Source organism: Heptranchias perlo, chromosome 23 (assembly GCF_035084215.1).
Source record: "Heptranchias perlo isolate sHepPer1 chromosome 23, sHepPer1.hap1, whole genome shotgun sequence".
Lineage (NCBI taxonomy): Eukaryota > Metazoa > Chordata > Chondrichthyes > Hexanchiformes > Hexanchidae > Heptranchias > Heptranchias perlo.
The window spans coordinates 3,358,817-3,379,103 of NC_090347.1; the positions used below are offsets into that span (position 1 = coordinate 3,358,817).

General features: G+C 46.8%; 1 protein-coding gene across 1 annotated transcript in view; it reads left to right on the forward strand.

The window, feature by feature from the left end:
- Nucleotides 1-20,287, forward strand: part of ca10a (carbonic anhydrase Xa) — a gene marked incomplete at its 5' end in the record, with an annotated part of 340,461 nt that overhangs the window by 96,796 nt on the left and 223,378 nt on the right. Inside the window, one exon of the mRNA XM_068004472.1 lies at nt 17,115-17,257. Coding sequence (XP_067860573.1) covers nt 17,115-17,257 — 143 coding nt within the window. The remainder of the gene's footprint in view (nt 1-17,114; nt 17,258-20,287) is intronic.

The following is a 20,287-nucleotide window of genomic DNA, read 5'->3' on the forward strand; positions in this document are numbered from 1 at the left end:
ATGGGGTGCAGGTGGGACGGGGTGCAGGTGGGACGGGGTGCAGGTGGGATGGGGTGCAGGTGGGACGGGGTGCAGGTGGGACGGGGTGCAGGTGGGACGGGGTGCAGGTGGGACGGGGTGCAGGTGGGATGGGGTGCAGGTGAGATGGGGTGCAGGTGGGACAAGGTGCAGGTGGGATGGGGTGCAGGTGGGATGGGGTGCAGGTGGGACGGGGTGCAGGTGGGACGGGGTGCAGGTGGGACGGGGTGCAGGTGGGATGGGGTGCAGGTGGGACAAGGTGCAGGTGGGACGGGGTGCAGGTGGGATGGGGTGCAGGTGGGACGGGGTGCAGGTGGGACGGGGTGCAGGTGCGACTGGGTGTAGATGGAGTGGGAATGAGGTGGACAAACTGTGTAGCCTTTGTTTTAAGCAACTTTTTCCTTTCTGCTGCCTGGAGAGACCGACTATCAGCAGTGCTGTCTGTTCAAACCTAGTTACTAACTTGTGTTATAGATCCTTTAATAATGGGGCAACAATTTGAATTGAAGTCACTTTCTCTTGTGGTACAGATTGCTGCAAGTATGTTATTGTGTTCTCTTATCTGGGGCCTCAAAATCAGGGATATCTCCGTGTTCTTTTAAATGCAAATTTAGATTGTGCAGTTGGAGCTGATATCTGATCTAGTCCTTCTGTGAATTTCTCCTTCCCCCAGTGCAGTCTCGGAAGATCATTTATAAATCCTGTTTCGCTGGCAGATATTGCCTGCTCTCCCATTCAAATACAAAACAAAGCCCATCAGAAGACAGAGAGCAGATTTCATCGCCCTTCAAAACCAAGAGTTATTCTATTAAAGCAGCAAGTTCCACTCAGACTTTTTCCTGACTGTATTATCAGGACTAGGACATGATTAATGAACAATCTTTATCGGGTGTGCAGCTGGTTAGAGATCGTCTATATCGTCGGGTTGTGCAAAGACGCTGCGCATTAGAGGCGATGACACTTTTACACTCGCTGGTGAATGTTAATGAAACACCAACTTGCATTTATATAGCGCCTTTAACGTAGTTAAATGACCCAAGGCGCTTCACAGGAGCGATTATCAGACACAATCTGACACTGAGCCACATAAGGAGATATTAGGACAGGTGACCAAAAGCTTGGTCGAAGAGGTAGGTTTTAAGGAGCGTCTTAAAGGAGGAGAGAGAGGCGGAGAGGTTTAGGGAGGGAATTCCAGAGCTTAGGGCCCTGGCAGCTGAAGGCACGGCCGCCAATGGTGGAGCGATTAAAATCGGGGATGGGCAAGAGGCCAGAATTGGAGGAGCGCAGAGATCTCGGAGGGTTGTAGGGCTGGAGGAGGTTACAGAGATAGGGAGAGGCGAGGTCATGGAGGGATTTGAAAACAAGGACGAGAATGTTAAAATCGAGGCGTTCCTGGACCGGGAGCCAATGTAGGTCAGTGAGCACAGGGGATGATGGGTGAACGGGACTTGGTGCGAGTTAGGATACGGGCAGCAGAGTTTTGAATGAGCTCATGTTTACGGAGGGTGGAAGGTGGGAGGCCGGGCAGGAGAGCATTGGAATAGAGACTGAGCCTGAGCTCTTCCACTGGGGAGATCTTGGGCTGCCCTTGTGTAACTTCTTGGAGGCAGCTGGAGAGACCAATGAGCATAAGGGAGAGGGAGAGAGGGAACATGCACGAAAAGGAGGGAGAAAGAAAGAGACCGAGGGAGGGAGAGAGAGAGTGAGAGTGAGAGCAAGTGCGAGAGGGAAAGAGTGAGGGAGGGAGAGAGAGAGCGAGAGTGGGAGCAAGTGCGAGAGGGAGAGAGCGAGGGAGGGAGAGAGAGAGCGAGAGTGAGAGCAAGTGTGAGAGGAGAGAGTGAGGGAGGGAGAGAGGGAACGAGAGTGACAGCAAGTGCGAGAGGGAGAGAGCGAGGGAGGGAGAGAGGGATTTAGAGCAAGTGCAAGAGGGAGAGAGGGAGTGAGAGCAAGTGCGAGAGGGAGGGAGAGAGTGAGGGAGGGAGAGAGGGAGTGAGAGTGACAGCAAGTGCGAGAGGGAGAGGGAGAGAGCGAGAGAGAGCGAGGGAGGGAGAGAGAGAGCGAGAGCAAGTGTGAGATGGAGAGGGAGAGCGAGGGAGGGAGAGAGGGAGAGCGAGGAAGGGAGAGAGAGAGAGCGAGAGCGAGAGCAAGTGCGAGAGGGAGAGAGCGAGGGAGTGAGAGAAGGACTGAGAGTGAGAGCAAGTGTGAGAGGAGAGAGTGAGGGAGAGAGGGAGCGAGAGTGACAGCAAGTGCGAGAGGGAGAGAGAGTGAGGGAGGGAGAGAGGGAGCGAGAGTGAGAGCAAGTGCGAGAGGGAGAGAGCGAGGGAGTGAGAGAAGGACTGAGAGTGAGAGCAAGTGTGAGAGGAGAGAGTGAGGGAGAGAGGGAGCGAGAGTGACAGCAAGTGCGAGAGGGAGAGAGAGTGAGGGAGGGAGAGAGAGAGCGAGAGCAAGTACGAGAGGGAGAGGGAGAGCGAGGGAGGGAGAGGGAGAGCGAGGGAGGGAGGGAGAGAGTGAGTGTGCGAGGGGAAAAGAGAGCGCGAGCGCGAGAGGGAGAGAGAGAGAGCAAGAGCGAGAGGGAGAGAGAGCGAGAGAGGGAGAGAGTCAGCGTGTGAGAGGGGAAGAGAGAGTTAGCACGAGGAGGGAAGAGCAAGAGGGAGAGAGAGTGAGGGAGGGAGAGAGTGAGCGTGCGAGAAGGGAAGAGAGAGAGCGAGCGCGAGAGGGAGAGAGAAAGGGAGAGAATGAAAGAGAGAGCGAGCGTGAGAGAGTGAGCGTGAGAGAGGGAGAGAGAGAGACAGAGCAAGCGTGAGAGTCTCTCCTTTCATAAACAATTCGTCCACCTCCACCAAGGCGCAGCTTAACGTTCTATAACACACAGGGCCCATCACAGCCCAGAGCGTCTGAGTGATTGGAACCCCACAGTCCCTGATCTATGTCGGAAAAGCTGACAGGGACCTCTGTCACATTCCATGGACTCTCCCACAATCCCAACCCTCTGGGTGATAATTGTTCGGCCACTTTAAATCTATTGCCAGTTACTTGGCATCGCTGATGCCCCTCGCTGTTTGTAGGGAGTCCTGTATTAGCCAATCGATTGACATCCCAATCTGTGCTGCACGTCTCTATAACCCAACCCCATTCCATGCAGAGTATTCACAGCACAGAAACAGGCCATTCAGCCCAACGGGTCTATGCTGGTGTTTATGCTCCACACGAGCCTCCTCCCACCCTACTTCATCTCACCCTATCAGCATATCCTTCTATTCCTTTCTCCCTCATGTGTTTATCGAGCTTCCCCTTAAATGTATCTGTTCTATTCGCCTCAACCACTCCTTGTGGGAGCGAGTTCCACATTCTCACCATTCTCTGGGTAAAGAAGTTTCACCTGAATTCCCTATTGGATTTATTAGTGACTATCTTATATTTATGGCCCTTAGTTCTGCTCTCCCCCGCAAGTGGAAACATCTTCTCTACGTCTACCCTATTGAACTCCTTCATCATTTTGAAGACCTCTATCAGGTCACCCCTCAGCCTTCTCTTCTTTAGAGAAAAGAGCCCCGGCCTTTTCAACCTTTCCTGATAGTTATAACCTCTCAGTTCTGGTATCATCCTGGTAAATCTTTTTTGCACCTTCTCCAGTGCCTCTCTATCCTTTCTATAATATGGAGACCAGAGCTGTGCACAGTGCTCCCAAGTGTGGCCTAACCAAGGTTCTAAAATATAAGTTTGATTTTACCTGTGGGGGAGACCAGAACTAGGGGCCATAAATATGAGATAGTCACTAATAAATCCAATAGGGAATTCAGGAGAAACTTCTTTACCCAGAGAGTGGTGAGAATGTGGAACTCGCTCCCACAAGGAGTGGTTGAGGCAAATAGAACAGATACATTTAAGGGGAAGCTAGATAAACACATGAGGGAGAAAGGAATAGAAGGATATGCTGATAGGGTGAGATGACGTCAGGTGGGAGGAGGTTCATGTGGAGCATAAACACCAGCACGGACCTGTTGGGCCGAATGGCCTGTTTCTGTGCTGTAAATTCTATGTAATTCTATAAGAATTGCCACCATGAGTCACTTGGTTCTGGTCAGGAAAGATTATATTCACATTCAGGCTGCGACAGAACAGATTTTCCAAAATCCGCTCTCCTTTTTTGGATGATGGTCCTGGACACATTGGGAAGAGTCAATTTCTGTGACTGTGCATCAAGTGACCTTGTAAACAGTTATCCAAACTTCTTGCCTTGCTGGTTGGAATAAAACCTGTGCTGATTATTTATAGCTCGACGTTACATCCAGGGTGACCTGTAATCTGACATATTTCGGTCCAGTCCAGCCTATATATCTTCACGAGCTCCCACAGCAGCACCTCTACTGGAAGAAGGATGTAATTACAATGTTAAAAGTTTACATAGGTAGGTTCCATTATATATGTGGACGTAGGAATTTATAATTGGACAAGTATAATTTTAAAAGTCCAGTCATTTCCTGTTAGATTTTCTGCCCAAAGGCAGGAGCTGGAGTGTGACTTGCAGCTGCCAACGTGCTGACCCTTCTCTCAGCAGTGAACCTCTGTTTGTCCTCAGGGTATGTCCGTTGAGACCATTGCCTTGCAGGGACTGGGTGAGCAGAGGCCTTAAAGGGATATGCCAGGTTAAACAACGTTCCTTCTTAGCCTTTGTGCACCAGAGTCCAGACTGCTCACGAGGGAGGCCACAGGACATCGTCCAGCAGATATATAAAAAAATAAGGTTGTGCTACTCTTGGGGTTTATAACCGAACAGCAATGAACCAGGCACTGTGGAAATAGTGCTGTAAAGATTCATGAGAAAAACACACTGATACCTCAGAAAGGCAGCCAATTGTTCTTTTGATGCTAAAAGCATTTGAAAAGAAATATGTCCAAGGAATGTTTATGGTTCTGTTTGTTTTTTCTGCCTTTGGCAGGACATCATTCTTAGAAAATATTAAGATCTCATTCATTGAATCAGACGTGAGCTGGCAATATAGGAGTGTGGCATTAAATCACAGTGTGTTTAGACAGCGCAGCAACTTTCTGTACTACAGTTAGCTACTGATAAATTCATTTCAGAATCAAAGCATAAAATCCCAATCAGCCAAACCTGGTGCAAGAGATCATTCACTCCCATTGTACAGAATCCCAACGGACCAAACCCCTTCCCATTCACTCCCATTGTACAGAATCCCAACGGACCAAACCCCTTCCCATTCACTCCCATTGTACAGAATCCCAACGGACCAAACCCCTTCCCATTCACTCCTATTGTACAGAATCCCAACGGACCAAACCCCTTCCCATTCACTCCTATTGTACAGAATCCCAATGACCAAACCCCTTCCCATTCACTCCTATTGTACAGAATCCCAACGGACCAAACCCCTTCCCATTCACTCCCATTGTACAGAATCCCAATGGACCAAACCCCTTCCCATTCACTCCTATTGTACACAATCCCAACGGACCAAACCCCTTCCCATTCACTCCCATTGTACAGAATCCCAACGGACCAAACCCCTTCCCATTCACTCCCATTGTACAGAATCCCAACGGACCAAACCCCTTCCCATTCACTCCTATTGTACAGAATCCCAACGGACCAAACCCCTTCCCATTCACTCCCATTGTACAGAATCCCAACGGACCAAACCCCTTCCCATTCACTCCCATTGTACACAATCCCAACGGACCAAACCCCTTCCCATTCACTCCTATTGTACACAATCCCAACGGACCAAACCCCTTCCCATTCACTCCCATTGTACAGAATCCCAACGGACCAAACCCCTTCCCATTCACTCCTATTGTACAGAATCCCAACGGACCAAACCCCTTCCCATTCACTCCTATTGTACACAATCCCAACGGACCAAACCCCTTCCCATTCACTCCCATTGTACAGAATCCCAACGGACCAAACCCCTTCCCATTCACTCCCATTGTACAGAATCCCAACGGACCAAACCCCTTCCCATTCACTCCCATTGTACAGAATCCCAACGGACCAAACCCCTTCCCATTCACTCCTATTGTACAGAATCCCAATGACCAAACCCCTTCCCATTCACTCCTATTGTACAGAATCCCAACGGACCAAACCCCTTCCCATTCACTCCTATTGTACAGAATCCCAATGGACCAAACCCCTTCCCATTCACTCCCATTGTACAGAATCCCAACGGACCAAACCCCTTCCCATTCACTCCCATTGTACAGAATCCCAATGGACCGAACCCCTTCCCATTCACTCCCATTGTACAGAATCCCAACGGACCAAACCCCTTCCCATTCACTCCCATTGTACAGAATCCCAATGGACCAAACCCCTTCCCATTCACTCCTACTGGATAGAATCACAATGGACCAAACCCCTTCCCATTCACTCCTATTGGATAGAATCACAATGGACCACTCATAGAATCATATAAGTTTACAGCACAGAAGGAGGCCATTTGGCCCATCATGTCCATGCCGGCCGAAAAAGAGCTATGCAGCTGAATCCCACTTTCCAGCACTTGGTCCGTAGCCCTGTAGGTCACAGCACTTCAACTGCTTTTTAAATGAGTTGAGGGTTTCTGCCTCTACCACCCTTTCAGGCAATGAGTTCCAGACCCCCACCACCCTCTGGGTGAAAAAATTTATCCTCCGCTCTCGTCCAATCCTTCTATCAATTACTTTAAATCTATGCCCACTCTGGGCCCTTTGCTAAAGAAAATAGGTGCTCCCTATCCACTCTATCTAGGCCCCTCATAATTTTATACATCTCAATTAAATCTCCCCTCAGCCTCCTTTGTTCCAAAGAAAACAACCCCAGCCTATCCAATCTTTCCTCATAGCTAAAATTCTCCAGCTCTGGCAACATCCTCGTAAATCTCCTCTGCACCCTCTCTCGTGTAATTGCATCTTTCCTGTAATGTGGTGACCAGAACTGTACGCAGTACTCAAGCTGTGGCCTAACCAATGTTTTATACAGTTCCAGCATAACCTCCCTGCTCTTATATTCTATGCCTCGGCTAATAAAGGAAAGTATTCCATATGCCTTTTTAACTACCTTATCTACCTGCCCTGCTACCTTCAGGGGTCTGTGGACATGCACTCCAAGGTCCCTCACTTCCTCTACACCGCTCAGTATTCTCCCATTTATTGTGTACTCCCTTGTCTTGTTTGCTCTCCCCAAATGCATTACCTCACACTTCTCCAGATTGAACTCCATTTGCCACTTTTCTGCCCATCTGACCAGTCCATTGATATCTTCCTGCAGTCTACAGCTTTCCTCCTCACTATCAACCACACGGCCAATTTTTGTTTCATCTGCAAACTTCTTGATCAAGCCCCCCACATCAAGTCCAAATCATTAATATATATCACAAAAAGCAAGGGACCTTGTACTGAGCCTTGCGGGACCCCACTGGAAACAGCCTTCCAGTCACAAAAACACCTGTCGACCATTACCCTTTGCTTCCTGCCACTGAGCCAATTTTGGATCCAACTTGCCACTTTCCCTTAGATCCCATGGGCTTGTACTTTTTTGACCAGTCTGCCATGTGGAACCTTGTCAAAAGCCTTGCTAAAATCCATGCAGACTACATCAAATACGTTACCCTCATCAACCCTCCTTGTTACCTGCTCAAAAAATTTAATCAAGGTGGCCAGACATGACCTTCCCTTAACAAATCAATGCTGACTGACCAGGCCGAATATAGAATGTTCAGAGGGGAAATGAAAAAGGAAATAAGAGGGGCAAAGAGAATATGAGAATAGACTAGTGACCAACATAAAAGGGAATCCAAAAGTCTTCTACAGCATATAAATAATAAACGGGTAGTAAGAGGAGGGGTCGGGCTGATTAGGGACCAAAACGGAGATCTACTCATGGAGGCAGAGGGGATGGCCGAGGTACTAAATGAGTACTTTGCATCTGCCTTTACTAAGGAAGAAAATGCTGCCAGAGTCTCAGTAAAGGAAGATATAGTTGAGATACTGGATGGGCCAAAAATTGATAGAGGAGGTACTAGAAAGGCTGGCTGTACATAAAGTAGATAAGTCACTCGGTCCGGATGGGATGCATCCTCGGCTGCTGAGGGAAGTAAGGGTGGAAATTGCGGAGGTGCTGGCCATAATCGTCCAATCATCCTTAGATACGGTGGGGGGTGGTGCCAGAGGACTGGAGAATTGCAAATGTTACACCCTTGTTCAAAAAAGGGTGTAAGGATAAACACAGCAACTAAAGGCCAGTCAGTTTAACCTCAGTGGTGGGGAAACTTTTAGAAACGATAATCCGGGACAGAATTAACAGTCACTTGGACAAGTGTGGATTGATTAAGGAAAGCCAGCATGGATTTGTTAAAGGCAAATCGTGTTTAACTAACATGATAGTGTTTTTTGATGAGGTAACAGAGAGGATAGATGAGGGCAATGCAGTTGATGTGGTGTATGTGGACTTTCAAAAAGCGTTTGATAAAATGCCGCATGGTAGGCTTGTCATCAAGATTGCGGCCCATGGAATAAAGGGGGCAGTAGCAACATGGATACAGAATTGGCTAAATGACGGGAAACAGAGAGTAGTGGTGAACGGTTGTTTTTCAGACTGGAGGGAGGTGTACAGTGGTGTTCCCCAGGGGTCAGTGCTGGGACCACTGCTTTTCTTGATATATATTAATGACTTGGACTTGGGTGTACAGGGCACAATTTCAAAATTTGCAGATGACACGAAACTTGGAAGGGTAGTGAACAGTGAAGAGGATAGTGATAGACTTCAAGAGGATATAGACAGGCTGGTGGCATGGGCGGACACGTGGCAGATGAAATTTTACGCAGAAAAGTGAGAAGTGATACATTTCATTAGGAAGAACGAGGAGAGGCAATATATAAACTAGAGGGCACAACTCTAAAAGGGGTACAGAAACAGAGAGATCTGGGGGTATTTGTGCACCAATCGTTGAAGGTGGCAGGGCAGTTTGAGAAAGTGGTTAAAAAAGCATACGGGATCCTGGGCTTTATAAATAGAAGCATAGAGTACAAAAGCAAGGAAGTCATGATGAACCTTTATAAAACACTGATTTGACCACAACTGGAGTATTGTGTCCAGTTCTGGGCACCGCACTTCAGGAAAGATATGAAGGCCTTAGAGAGGGTGCAGAAGAGATTTACTAGAATGATTCCAGGGATGAGGGACTTCAGTTACGTGGATAGACTGGAGAAGCTGGGGTTGTTCTCCTTAGAGCAGAGAAGGTTGAGAGGAGATTTGATAGAGGTGTTCAAAATCATGAGAGGTCTAGTCAGAGTAGATAGAGAGAAACTGTTCCCATTGGTGGAAGGGTCAAAAACCAGAGGACATAGATTTAAGGTGATTGGCAAAAGAACCAAAGGTGACATGAGGAAAAACTTTTTTACACAGCGAGTGGTTATGATCTGGAATGCACTGCCCGAGGGGGTGGTGGAGGCAGATTCAATCATGGCCTTCAAAAGGGAACTGGATAAGTACTTGAAAGGAAAAAATTTGCAGGGCTACGGGGATAGGGCGGGGGAGTGGGACTAGCTGGATTGCTCTTGCATAGAGCGGGCACGGACTCGATGGGCTGAATGGCCTCCTTCCGTGCTGTAACCTTTCTATGATTCTATGATTGTCCTTGATTAACCCGTGCCTTTCTAAATGACGATTTATCCTGTCCCTCAGAATCGATTCCAATAATTTGCCCACTACCGAGGTTAGACTGACTGGCCTATAATTACTCAGTCTATCTCTTTCTCCCTTTTTAAACTGCGGTACAACATTGGCAGTCCTCCAATCCTCCGGCACTATGCCTGTAGCCAGGGCGGATTGGAAAATGATGGTCAGAGCCTCCGCTATTTCCTCCCTTGCTTCTCTTAGTAGCTTGGGATACATTTCATCCGAGCCTGGTGATTTATCTACTTTCAAAGATGCTAATCCCCTTAATACTTCCCCTCTCACTGTGTTTATCCCATCCAATATTTCACACTCCTCCTCCTTAACTACAATGTCTGCATCGTCCCCTCTCTTTTGTGAAGTCAGACACAAAGTATTCATTAAGAACCCACATCTTCCACCTCCACACATAGTTTACCTTTTTGGTCTCTAATAGGCCCTACTCTTTCCTTAGTTATCCTCTTGCTCTTTATGTATTTATAAAACACTTTTGGGTTTTCCTTAATTTCCTTGATTTTACTTGCCAGTATTTTTCATGCCCTCTCTTTGCTTTCCTAATTTCCTTTTTAACTTCACTCCTGCACTTTCTACACTCCTCTAAGCTTTCTGTAGTATTGAGCTCTCGGTATCTGACCTAAGCTTCCCTTTTTTGCCTTATCTTACCCTGTATACTCCTTGACATCCAGGGGGCTCTAGATTTGGCAGCCCCTCCCTTTTTCTTTGTGGGAACATGTTTACTCTGAACCCCTTGAATCTTTCCTTTGAATCTCTCCCACTGCTCTGACACTGATTTACCTTCAAGTAGCTGTTTCCAGTCCACTTTTGCTAAATCACTTCTCAGTTTAGTAAAATTGGCCTTTCCCCAATTGAGAACTTTCACTCCTCATCTATCTCTGTCCTTTTCCATAACTACGCTAAATCTAACTGAATTATGATCACTACCACCAAAATGCTTTCCCACTCCTTCCAGCTTCATTCCCTAAAGCTAAATCCAGAACTGCCCGCTCTCGTTGGGCTTGCTATATACTGGCTAAAAAAGTTCTCCTGAATGCAATTTAAGAATTCTGCACCCTCTATATCTTTTGCACTGTTTGTATCCCAGTTAATATTCGGGTAGTTGAAATCCCCTACTATTACTGCCCTACTGTTTTTGCACTTCTCAGAAATTTGCCTACATATTTGCTCTTCTGTCTCCCTCTGACTGTTTGGGGGTCTATAGTACTCCCAGTAGTGTGACTGCCCCTTTTTTGTTCTTTAGCTGAACCCATATGGCCTCATTTGATGATCCTTCTAACACATTACCCCTCCTCACAGCCGCAATTGTTTCTTTAACCAAATACTGCCACCCCCTCCCATTTCCTTATAGTGTGCAGAATCCTATTCCTGATCTCAGGTAAATTGCATTCATTGATTACTCATTGTTTCCTGGTTCACTCAGTATAATCGACCCACTGCCAGATTTAGCTGGGAGACCGTGCTACAGTCCAGAGTTCTAATTGTAAGAAATATCTTTTGATGAATACTTTCTGTCATCCTTGTTTAGACTGAATTGTTAAATGAATGATTCAAATGGGCTGTGTTTTTTTAATTCAAGAAATCCCATTGCAATCACAATCCTGATCTATCAGGGAGTGTCTCTGGCCAAAGCAATTAGATGTTTGCCTGGATTCCAAAGTATTGTGCTTAATGATTCTTTCAGTTTATGGAGTGAGCAGGAGTTAGGGCCCAGTTGGCTTTGCTTTAACGCAGTGTTATACGCAGCTCCTCCAGTCTGGCACATCCCTCAGTGGGGGAAAGGATTCCTTCTTTAACTGCTGCAGTCCGTGTGGTATTTTTTATGGCAGTTTGATACAACTGAGTGATTTGCTAGGCCACTTCAGAGGGCAGTTAAGAGTCAATCACATTGGAGTCAGATGTAGGCCCAGATCGGATAAGGACGGCAGGTTTCCTTCCCTAAAGGACATTAGTGAACCAGTTGAGTTTTTACAACAATCCGACAGCTTCATGATCACTTTTACTGACACCACATTTCACATAGAATTTACAGCTCAGAAACAGGCCATTCGGCCCAACAGGTCCATGCCAGTGTTTATGCTCCACACGAGCCTCCTCCCTCCCTACTTCATCTCACCCTATCAGGATGCCCTGCTATTCCTTTCTCCCTCATGTGTTTACCTATTAGGGATAGGCAATAAATGCCAGCCTTGCCAGCAACACTCACATCCCATGAACGAATAAAGAAAAATCTAGCTTCCGCTAAAAGGCATCTAAGCTATTTGCCTCAATTACTCCATGTAGGTAACTGAATTCAAATTCTCAAACTGCCCATGGTGGGATTTGAGCTTCTGTTCTTTTGTGGATTAATTAGCGCAGAGCATCTGGATTACTAATCCAGGAACATAACCACTACCCTACCGCAGTCTTGCCAGAGAACTCCCATGGAAAACCTGGGTGCCTGTGATTCTCACATTTCCTGTCTGTGCAGCTAATCCAGTTCCTGTTAAATTCTCCAGTGACAGTCAGATGACATAGTCATCGTTCAGTAAACCTTGTGGAAATAATTATCATAACTTTTGTAAAAACATCTCCTCTCAGAGCTGGAAGTGGTGTGGATTACAAAGTAAAAGTAATGACTGCATTAAATAGTTGTTATCCTCTGTATTCAATGTCAGTGTGAAGGGCAGTGCATAAAAGGTGCTTTAGATGTTCAATGTCTGTCATGACAAACAGTCCTTCACACTGGCATTATTCTGTCATCAACCTTACATTTGTGCCATGTACAGCAGGCAAAATTCAACAGCCAGCAATTTATTCTCATATTGTGTGTCAGCTCCTGTACATGTACAGGAGCTGACACTGAGACACACACAAGTCGTACAGTACTGTACATGTACAGGAGCTGATACTGAGACACACACTGAGTCACTCCCTTCTGGTATTGTATGGCTCATGTGTGTCTCAGTGTCAGCTCCTGTACATGTACAGTACTGTATGACTTGTGTGTGTCTCAGTGTCAGCACCTGTACATGTACAGTACTGTATGACCTGTGTGTGTCTCAGTGTCAGCTCCTGTACATGTACAGTTCTGTACGACCTGTGTGTGTCTCAGTGTCAGCTCCTGTACATGTACAGTACTGTATGACCTGTGTGTGTCTCAGTGTCAGCTCCTGTACATGTACAGTTCTGTACGACCTGTGTGTGTCTCAGTGTCAGCTCCTGTACATGTACAGTACTGTATGACCTGTGTGTGTCTCAGTGTCAGCTCCTGTACATGTACAGTTCTGTACGACCTGTGTGTGTCTCAGTGTCAGCTCCTGTACATGTACAGTACTGTATGACCTGTGTGTGTCTCAGTGTCAGCTCCTGTACATGTACAGTTCTGTACGACCTGTGTGTGTCTCAGTGTCAGCTCCTGTACATGTACAGTACTGTATGACCTGTGTGTGTCTCAGTCTCAGCTCCTGTACATGTACAGTACACGCTAGGTAAAAGGGATCCATTTATGTCACTGTTGCCTCTGCACAAAAGACTATCAGCAAAGGTAATTAGTGGTATATGCTGTGTTGAATAAGCCACTCTGGAGCGAGTTTCAAGGCATGAACAGTTTTGGGCTTTGAGCTCGTCCAGAACTGGACAGAGGGCCCAGATCACAGCTTGTTTTCCGACATCTATTTTGCTGGTGGATTCACGGACAACGGCTGCAACATTAATAATTAACGTCCACCTCACAAGACATAGGAGAAAAAAACTTCTTTACCGTGGGAGTGGTGAGAACGTGGAACTCGTTACCATAAGGAGTAGGTGAGGCGTCTCGCATGGATACATTTAAGGGGAAGCTACGAGGGAGACAGGAGTAGATGATTATGTTGATAGGGTAAGATGAAGAGGGGCAGGAGGAGGCTTGTGTGGAGCAGCAACACCAGCATGGACCAGTTGGGCCAAATGGCCTGTTTCTGTTTGGTACTTTCTATGTACAAAATAGGCATTAAGTGTCTGGTTTACATTTAGGAATTTCAGGACTGTTTAGTTTAGAACCATATTGGGAACCCCACTTGGGGTTGAGAGAGAGTTAAATCAGGCATCTGAGAGCATTTGAGACCCCCAGATCTGTGATTACCTTCCAACTTGCAGTATGCTGCTTGTTTTCCAAAATCTATCCGTTTTCCATTGGCTGCATGTCCATAGATTACGACAGAGGCCGATTTCCCCAGCTCCCCTGCGTGCACAATCCCCAACCACTCCTGCCATCAGCCTAGGGTTGCCAACCCTCCAGGATTGTCCTGGAGTCTCCAGGAATTAAAGATTAATCTCGAGTACACTGCTGCCAGCAAAAAACCCGGGAGAAAAATCATAGTGGCATTAAAAACGTGTGTGTTTTTAAAAAAAAAAATCTTTGAACACTTTTGTTTACTCGTTAAAAATATCGGACATGGGGAGAAAAAGGCTATTTTTACTGGAATTACACAGAATTTACAGCACAGAAACAGGCCATTCGGCCCAACTGGTCCACACGAGCCCCCTCCCTCCCTACTTCATCTCACCCTATCAGCATATCTTTCTAACAGTCAGGAATCATGCAATCAGGTAATAAAGAGTCTATTTACTTTCCAATCAGGGTGGGGAGGTGGGGCACCGCGAGTATGGACATGACGGCAATGGTGGGAGAGTGGGGGGGGGGGCAGGGCAATTGGAATCATAGAATCATAGAAAGGTTACAGCACGGAAGGAGGCCATTTGGCCCATTGAATCCGTGCAGGCCCTACGCAAGAGCACTCCAGCTAGTCCCATTCCCCCGCCCTATCCCCGTAGCCCTGCAAATTTTTTCCTTTCAAGTACTTATCCAGTTCCCTTTTGAAGGCCATGATTGAATCTGCCTCCACCGCCCCCTCGGGCAGTGTATTCCCAGATCATAACCGCTCGCTGCGTTAAAAAAAAGTTTTTCCTCATGTCACCTTTGGTTCTTTTGCCAATCACCTTAGAAGCAGGAGATCATGTGATTACACCTCCAGGAATATGTTCAGCCCTAGATCAGCCCCCCCCCGTTCCCCCCGCCCCCTCCCCGACTGCATGTGGAGCAGCCGGCTGAATCTTTCGGGTGCCTGGTATGTAAATATCTCAGCTGTCAGCCATTGAGGCCAGTGCATTCCAGGACTTGATCGCTCCAAAGATGGTGCCTGCCCTGCGAGTGAACTAAACGATGGGTAGTTGAGAATGAGGAAATTGCTAATGTACCGAGACACCGGCCGTGAAATTGGTCCTCGGCAAAAGCATGGAATGGGCACCAGCCAACCAGCCGTCTGTTTTACACCTTGACCGTTGACTTCAGTGGATAAATAAATTGTGTAAATGTTGGCGTAAAGAACGAAAGTGAATTGCTGTAGCAGTTTATCACCTCTCTCGGCCTTCCCACATCCGGAGAATTACTTTGAAGGACAGCCACTGTTATGTAGGTGAACACGGCAGCCACTTTTGCACATAGCAAGATCCCGCAAACAGAAATTAGATGGATGATCAGTTAATCCTATCTTTGGTAGTGTTGGTTGAGGGAGGGGAATGTTGGCTGCTCGGCTTCCAATAGTGCCATTTGTGTTTAACAACCACCCAACGTGACCTTGATTTGTAATGTCTCATCCCAGGGAAGGCGATACCAACAGTGCAGCACGGACTCCGAGCTGTAATGCATTACGAGCACATGTCCTGAAGTGGAACTTGAACCCACAATTAAGAAGCAAGAGTGCCTTGTGATGATTCATAGGCAGCAGCGATGATAATGATGGGACTAGTTGGATTATCTCAAACTTTCAGCTAAGGGAGAGAGTGGGGGCATGAGGGAATGAAAAGGAAAGAAGAAAATACTTGTATTAATACAGCACCTTTCACAACCTCAGGACGTCCCAAAGTGCTTTACAGTCAATGAAGTACTTTTGAAGTGTAGTCACTGTTGTAATGTAGGAAACACGGCAGCCAAGTGTGTGCACAGCAAGATCCCACAAACCGCAATGTGGTAATGACCAGATCATCTGTTTTTTAATGATGTTGGTTACAGGATAAATATTGGCCAGGACACCGGGGAGCACACCCCCTGCTCTTCTTCGAATAGTGGCCATGGGATCTTTTGCATCCATCTGAGAGGTTTAACATCTCATCCAAAAGACGACACCTCCTTCAGTACTGGCACTGGGAGTGTCAGCCTAGATTTTTACACTTCAGTCTCTGGAGTGGGACTCGAACCCACAACCTTTGGACTTCCGAGGGTAAAAGTGCTGCTCACTGAGCCACAGCTAATTCCTGTTCATCAGGCCACCAATATCCTGAAGTGAGACTTGAACGTGGGAAAAGAAGTTGCAAATATAGTTGAACATTCACACCTCAAGTGACACAATAGATTATTACAGCGAAGTGCTTCGGAATGGAAGGGTGGCATGTGGTTTTTGTTGGAGTTCTGCACCAGGGAGAAAGCACAAGATGAAACCCCTAATGGCAGGCTTACAACAGTCAGGTTCAGGAGCACCCATGGCAAAGCAGCTTTGAGTTTATGCTCTCACTGATGCGATTGAGAAATGGCACAGGGAGATTGTACGGGATGGACAATGGTACCTTACAGGTTGGGCGAGAGTGATTGGAGGCCCATTGAGCAATGGAACTCTGCATCGTACTCCACATTGGTGAGTCGCCAATCTGTGCCAGTGTGCGGTGGTGCAAACCAAGCATTAGAAGGAAGGAGTGGCACCCATGCACCTCTGAGAATGGCTCATTTAGGAACTTAGGAACAGGAGGAGGCCATTCAGCCCCTCGAGCCTGTTCTGCCCCTCAGTTAAATCATGGGCTGATCTGTATCTTAACTCCATCTACCTGCCTTGGTTCCGTAACCTTTAATACCCATGGCCTAACAAAAATCGATCAATCTCAGTTTTGACATTTTCAATTGACCCCCAGCCTCAACAGCTTTTTTGGGGGGGAGAGTTCCAGATTCCCACTCCCCTTTGTGTGAAGAAGTGCTTCCTGACATCACCCCCTGAACGGCCTGGTTCTAATTTTAAGGTTATTCCCCCTTGTTCTGGACTCCCCCCACCAGAGGAAATAGTTTCTCTCTATCCAACCCTATCAAATCCTTTAATCATCTTAAAAACCCCAATTAGATCACCCCTTAATCTTCTATACTCAAGGGAATACAAGCCTAGTCTGTGCAACCTGTCCTCATAATTTAACCCTTTTAGCCCCGGTATCATTCTAGGGAACCATTTCAGATTGGTGTTAGAGGAGACCAGGAGAGCAGGTCATTGACTGGCCAGGGATGGCAAAGGGCAGAGCCAAGAAGGCATTGAGGGGGGAAATGTGGTAAAATATCGATCGCTTGGTGACTTAGCACAGACCGAATACGCTCGATTCATTTTTTAAAAATTCCTTTTTTGAACAGTTCCCTCGTTCTGGGGATTGGTGAATTCCGCCTGGAATCTGTGTTCAGCTGGGAAGAGGCAGTCACCCATCAACATCGAGACGAGTCACATGATCTTCGACCCCTTTCTCACACCTCTCCGTATCAACACAGCGGGCAGGAAGGTAAGTGACAACAAACTGAATCCTCACAGTTCCCTTGACGGCTGAGTCTCTTGAAAGTTGTGGGAAGTCGGTCGTCATCTTGGAGCGGGAGGTGAGGAATGTCCAAGTGATGATTTCTGATCCTGTCTCTCGTTTATTTGAACGTCTGTCCAACCTGACCTTTGATAATCTACAGAAAAATAAATAATTACTTGAGAGCCTGATGGAACTCCTGCTGCTTTAATTACTTTTTTTTCCCCGACTAAGATTAAATAGTTTGAACGGAACCCGGCATGCTGAATATTTATGAGTAAATGTTTTTGACGTTTCTTCAAAAGATGTGTCAGAATGGGTTTACCATGAATGTTTAGTTATGGATGCATGAACACCAGGTATCGAACATGTTACAAAGTATGACAGCCTAGTGGTTATGTTACTGCACTAGTAGAGAGCTGGATTAATAACCCAGAGGATGTGGGTTTAAATCCCTCTATGGGTAGTTTGTGAATTTGAATTCAGATTAAATCTAGAAATAAAAAGCCGGTAGGGAATTCAGGAGAAACTTCTTCACCCAGAGAGTGGTGAGAATGTGGAACTCACTCCCACAAGGAGTGGTTGAGGCGAATAGTGTAGATACATTTAAGGGGAAGCTCGATAAACACATGAGGGAGAAAGGAAAAGAAGGATATGCTGATAGGGGGAGATGGAGTAGGGAGGGAGGAGGCTCGTGTGGAGCATGGACCAGTTGGGCCGAATGGCCTGTTTCTGTGCTGTAGTTTCGGTGTAACTCGATGTATCAGTAAAAGTGACCGTGAAGCTGTCGGATTGTCGTAAAAACCCAACTGGTTCCCTGAGGTCCCTTTAGGGAAGGAGACCTGCCGTCCTTACCCGGTCTGGGCCTATACGTGACTCCAGTCCCACACCAACATGTGGTTGACCCTTAACTGCCCTCTGAAAAGGCCTAGTAAGACACTCAGTTGTCAGGGCACTAGGGATGGGCAATAAATACTGACCTTGCCAGCGACGCCCACATCCTGAGAATGAATGAAGGAGAATGTTACAATGAGTCCTGATACTGTATTGAGCTGTGTGGCTTTGGGAATTATTCTGTTTACCTGTTTACTTTAATTGCAGAATATTTAATTCAATTTAATTCTAACACTAAATTCTGTTATTCCAAATAAGTGACTCGTGAGTGTAATTATAATTGTGATAGATGTTTTACCCAGCACCTGCTAAATGATGTACGTGGGTATGATTATTATGGGATGCATAAGATCGTGTGTCATTGTAACTGCGACTAAATGCTAAGCAATCACAGCCTCAGACTTGAGAAAGCACACTGTAATCAAATAAACACTGCTGGAAATGTGCAGATAAATAAAACTAATTAATATCCAAGAAGGATGAGGATTCAGCTCCGAGATCGGAAGACTGGGAATGTGCAATCAGAGGAAGGGTGGGAGAAAGTCGGAGACTGGGAATGTGCAATCAGAGGAAGGGTCAGAGAAAGCCGGAGACTGGGAATGTGCAATCAGAGGAAGGGTGGGAGAAAGTGGGAGACTGGGAATGTGCAATCAGAGGAAGGGTGGGAGAAAGTCGGAGACTGGGAATGTGCAATCAGAGGAAGGGTGGGAGAAAGTCGGAGACTGGGAATGTGCAATCAGAGGAAGGGTGGGAGAAAGTCGGAGACTGGGAATGTGCAATCATTGACAAAGTTGGGGACAGAGAGGGACTGAGAGCAGATTGAGGAAGGGCCATACAGACTGGGACTACAAAAGAGAGAAAGTCAGAAAAAATTCCATTCATATAACGCTTTTCATGACCTCAGGTTCGTCCACAAATCATTTACAGTCAATGAAGTATTTTTTGAAGTGTAGTCACTGTTGTAATGTAGGAAACATGGCAACCAATTTGCGACAGCAAGATCCCACAAACAGCAATGTGATAAAGAACAGATTATCTGTTTTAGGATAAATATTGGCCCAGATACAAGGGAGAACTCCCCTGCTCATGTTTGAATAGTGCCATGGAGTCTTTTACGTCCAACTGAGAGGGCAGACAGAGCCTCGGGTTTAACATCTCATCCGAAGGACGGCACCTTCAACAACGCAGCACTCCCTCAGTCCTGGCCCTGGGAGTGTCGGCCTGGATTATGTGCTCATGTCTCTGGAGTGGGACTTGAACCCACGACTGTCTGACTCAGAGGCGAGAGTGCGACCCACTGAGCGACAGCTGATGAAGTGGTGAAATGTTAAGATTATTTATAAATGTGGAGTGAGAGATTTTAACGGAGGTCATCGAAGGGACAGGCAGGCTCTCTTGACACTAATTAGTATCTGAAGTTGGTGACCTTTGATGGGTTGACTGATAAAGGACAGGTGGGGTAGACAGAGAGACTGTTTGATGCTATTTTCTAGTGTGGGTTAGCTGGACAGCAGAGCGTTGCGGCAGGTTTGTGAGTGGCCTGCTTCTCCACCTTTTGGGGGTCGGTTTAAAAGTAGTTTTACGAAGCGGTGTCATCCTGTCTCATCACTGGTTTGCCCAACTTTAAATTATGAGAATGATTGGAGCTCACTGTTTGTGATTGGTGCTGGAGATCGCAAAGCTTCTTTTAGGACTTAATTATCATTACATCACTGACCCTATCAGTGCCGCACCTGTGTGCTCAGTTATTGATTCAGCAGGGTAAGGATCACTCACTGTGTAACTGTACAGAGTCACTGTTTATTCAGCAGGGTAAGGGTTGGATATTTACGGCACAGAAGGAGGCCATTCGGCCCATCGTGTCTGTGCCGGCTGAGAAAGAGCTATCCAGCCTAATCTCACTTTCCAGCTCTTAGTCCTTGGCCCTGTAGGTTACGGCTCTTCAGGTGCACCTCCAAACACCTTTTAAATGAGTTGAGGGTTTCTGCCTCTACCACCCTTTCAGGCAGTGAGTTCCAGACCCCCACCACCCTCTGGGTGAAAAAGATTTTCCTCAGCTCCCCTCTAATCCTTCTACCAATTACTTTAAATCTATGCCCCCTGGTCACTGACCCCTCCGCTAAG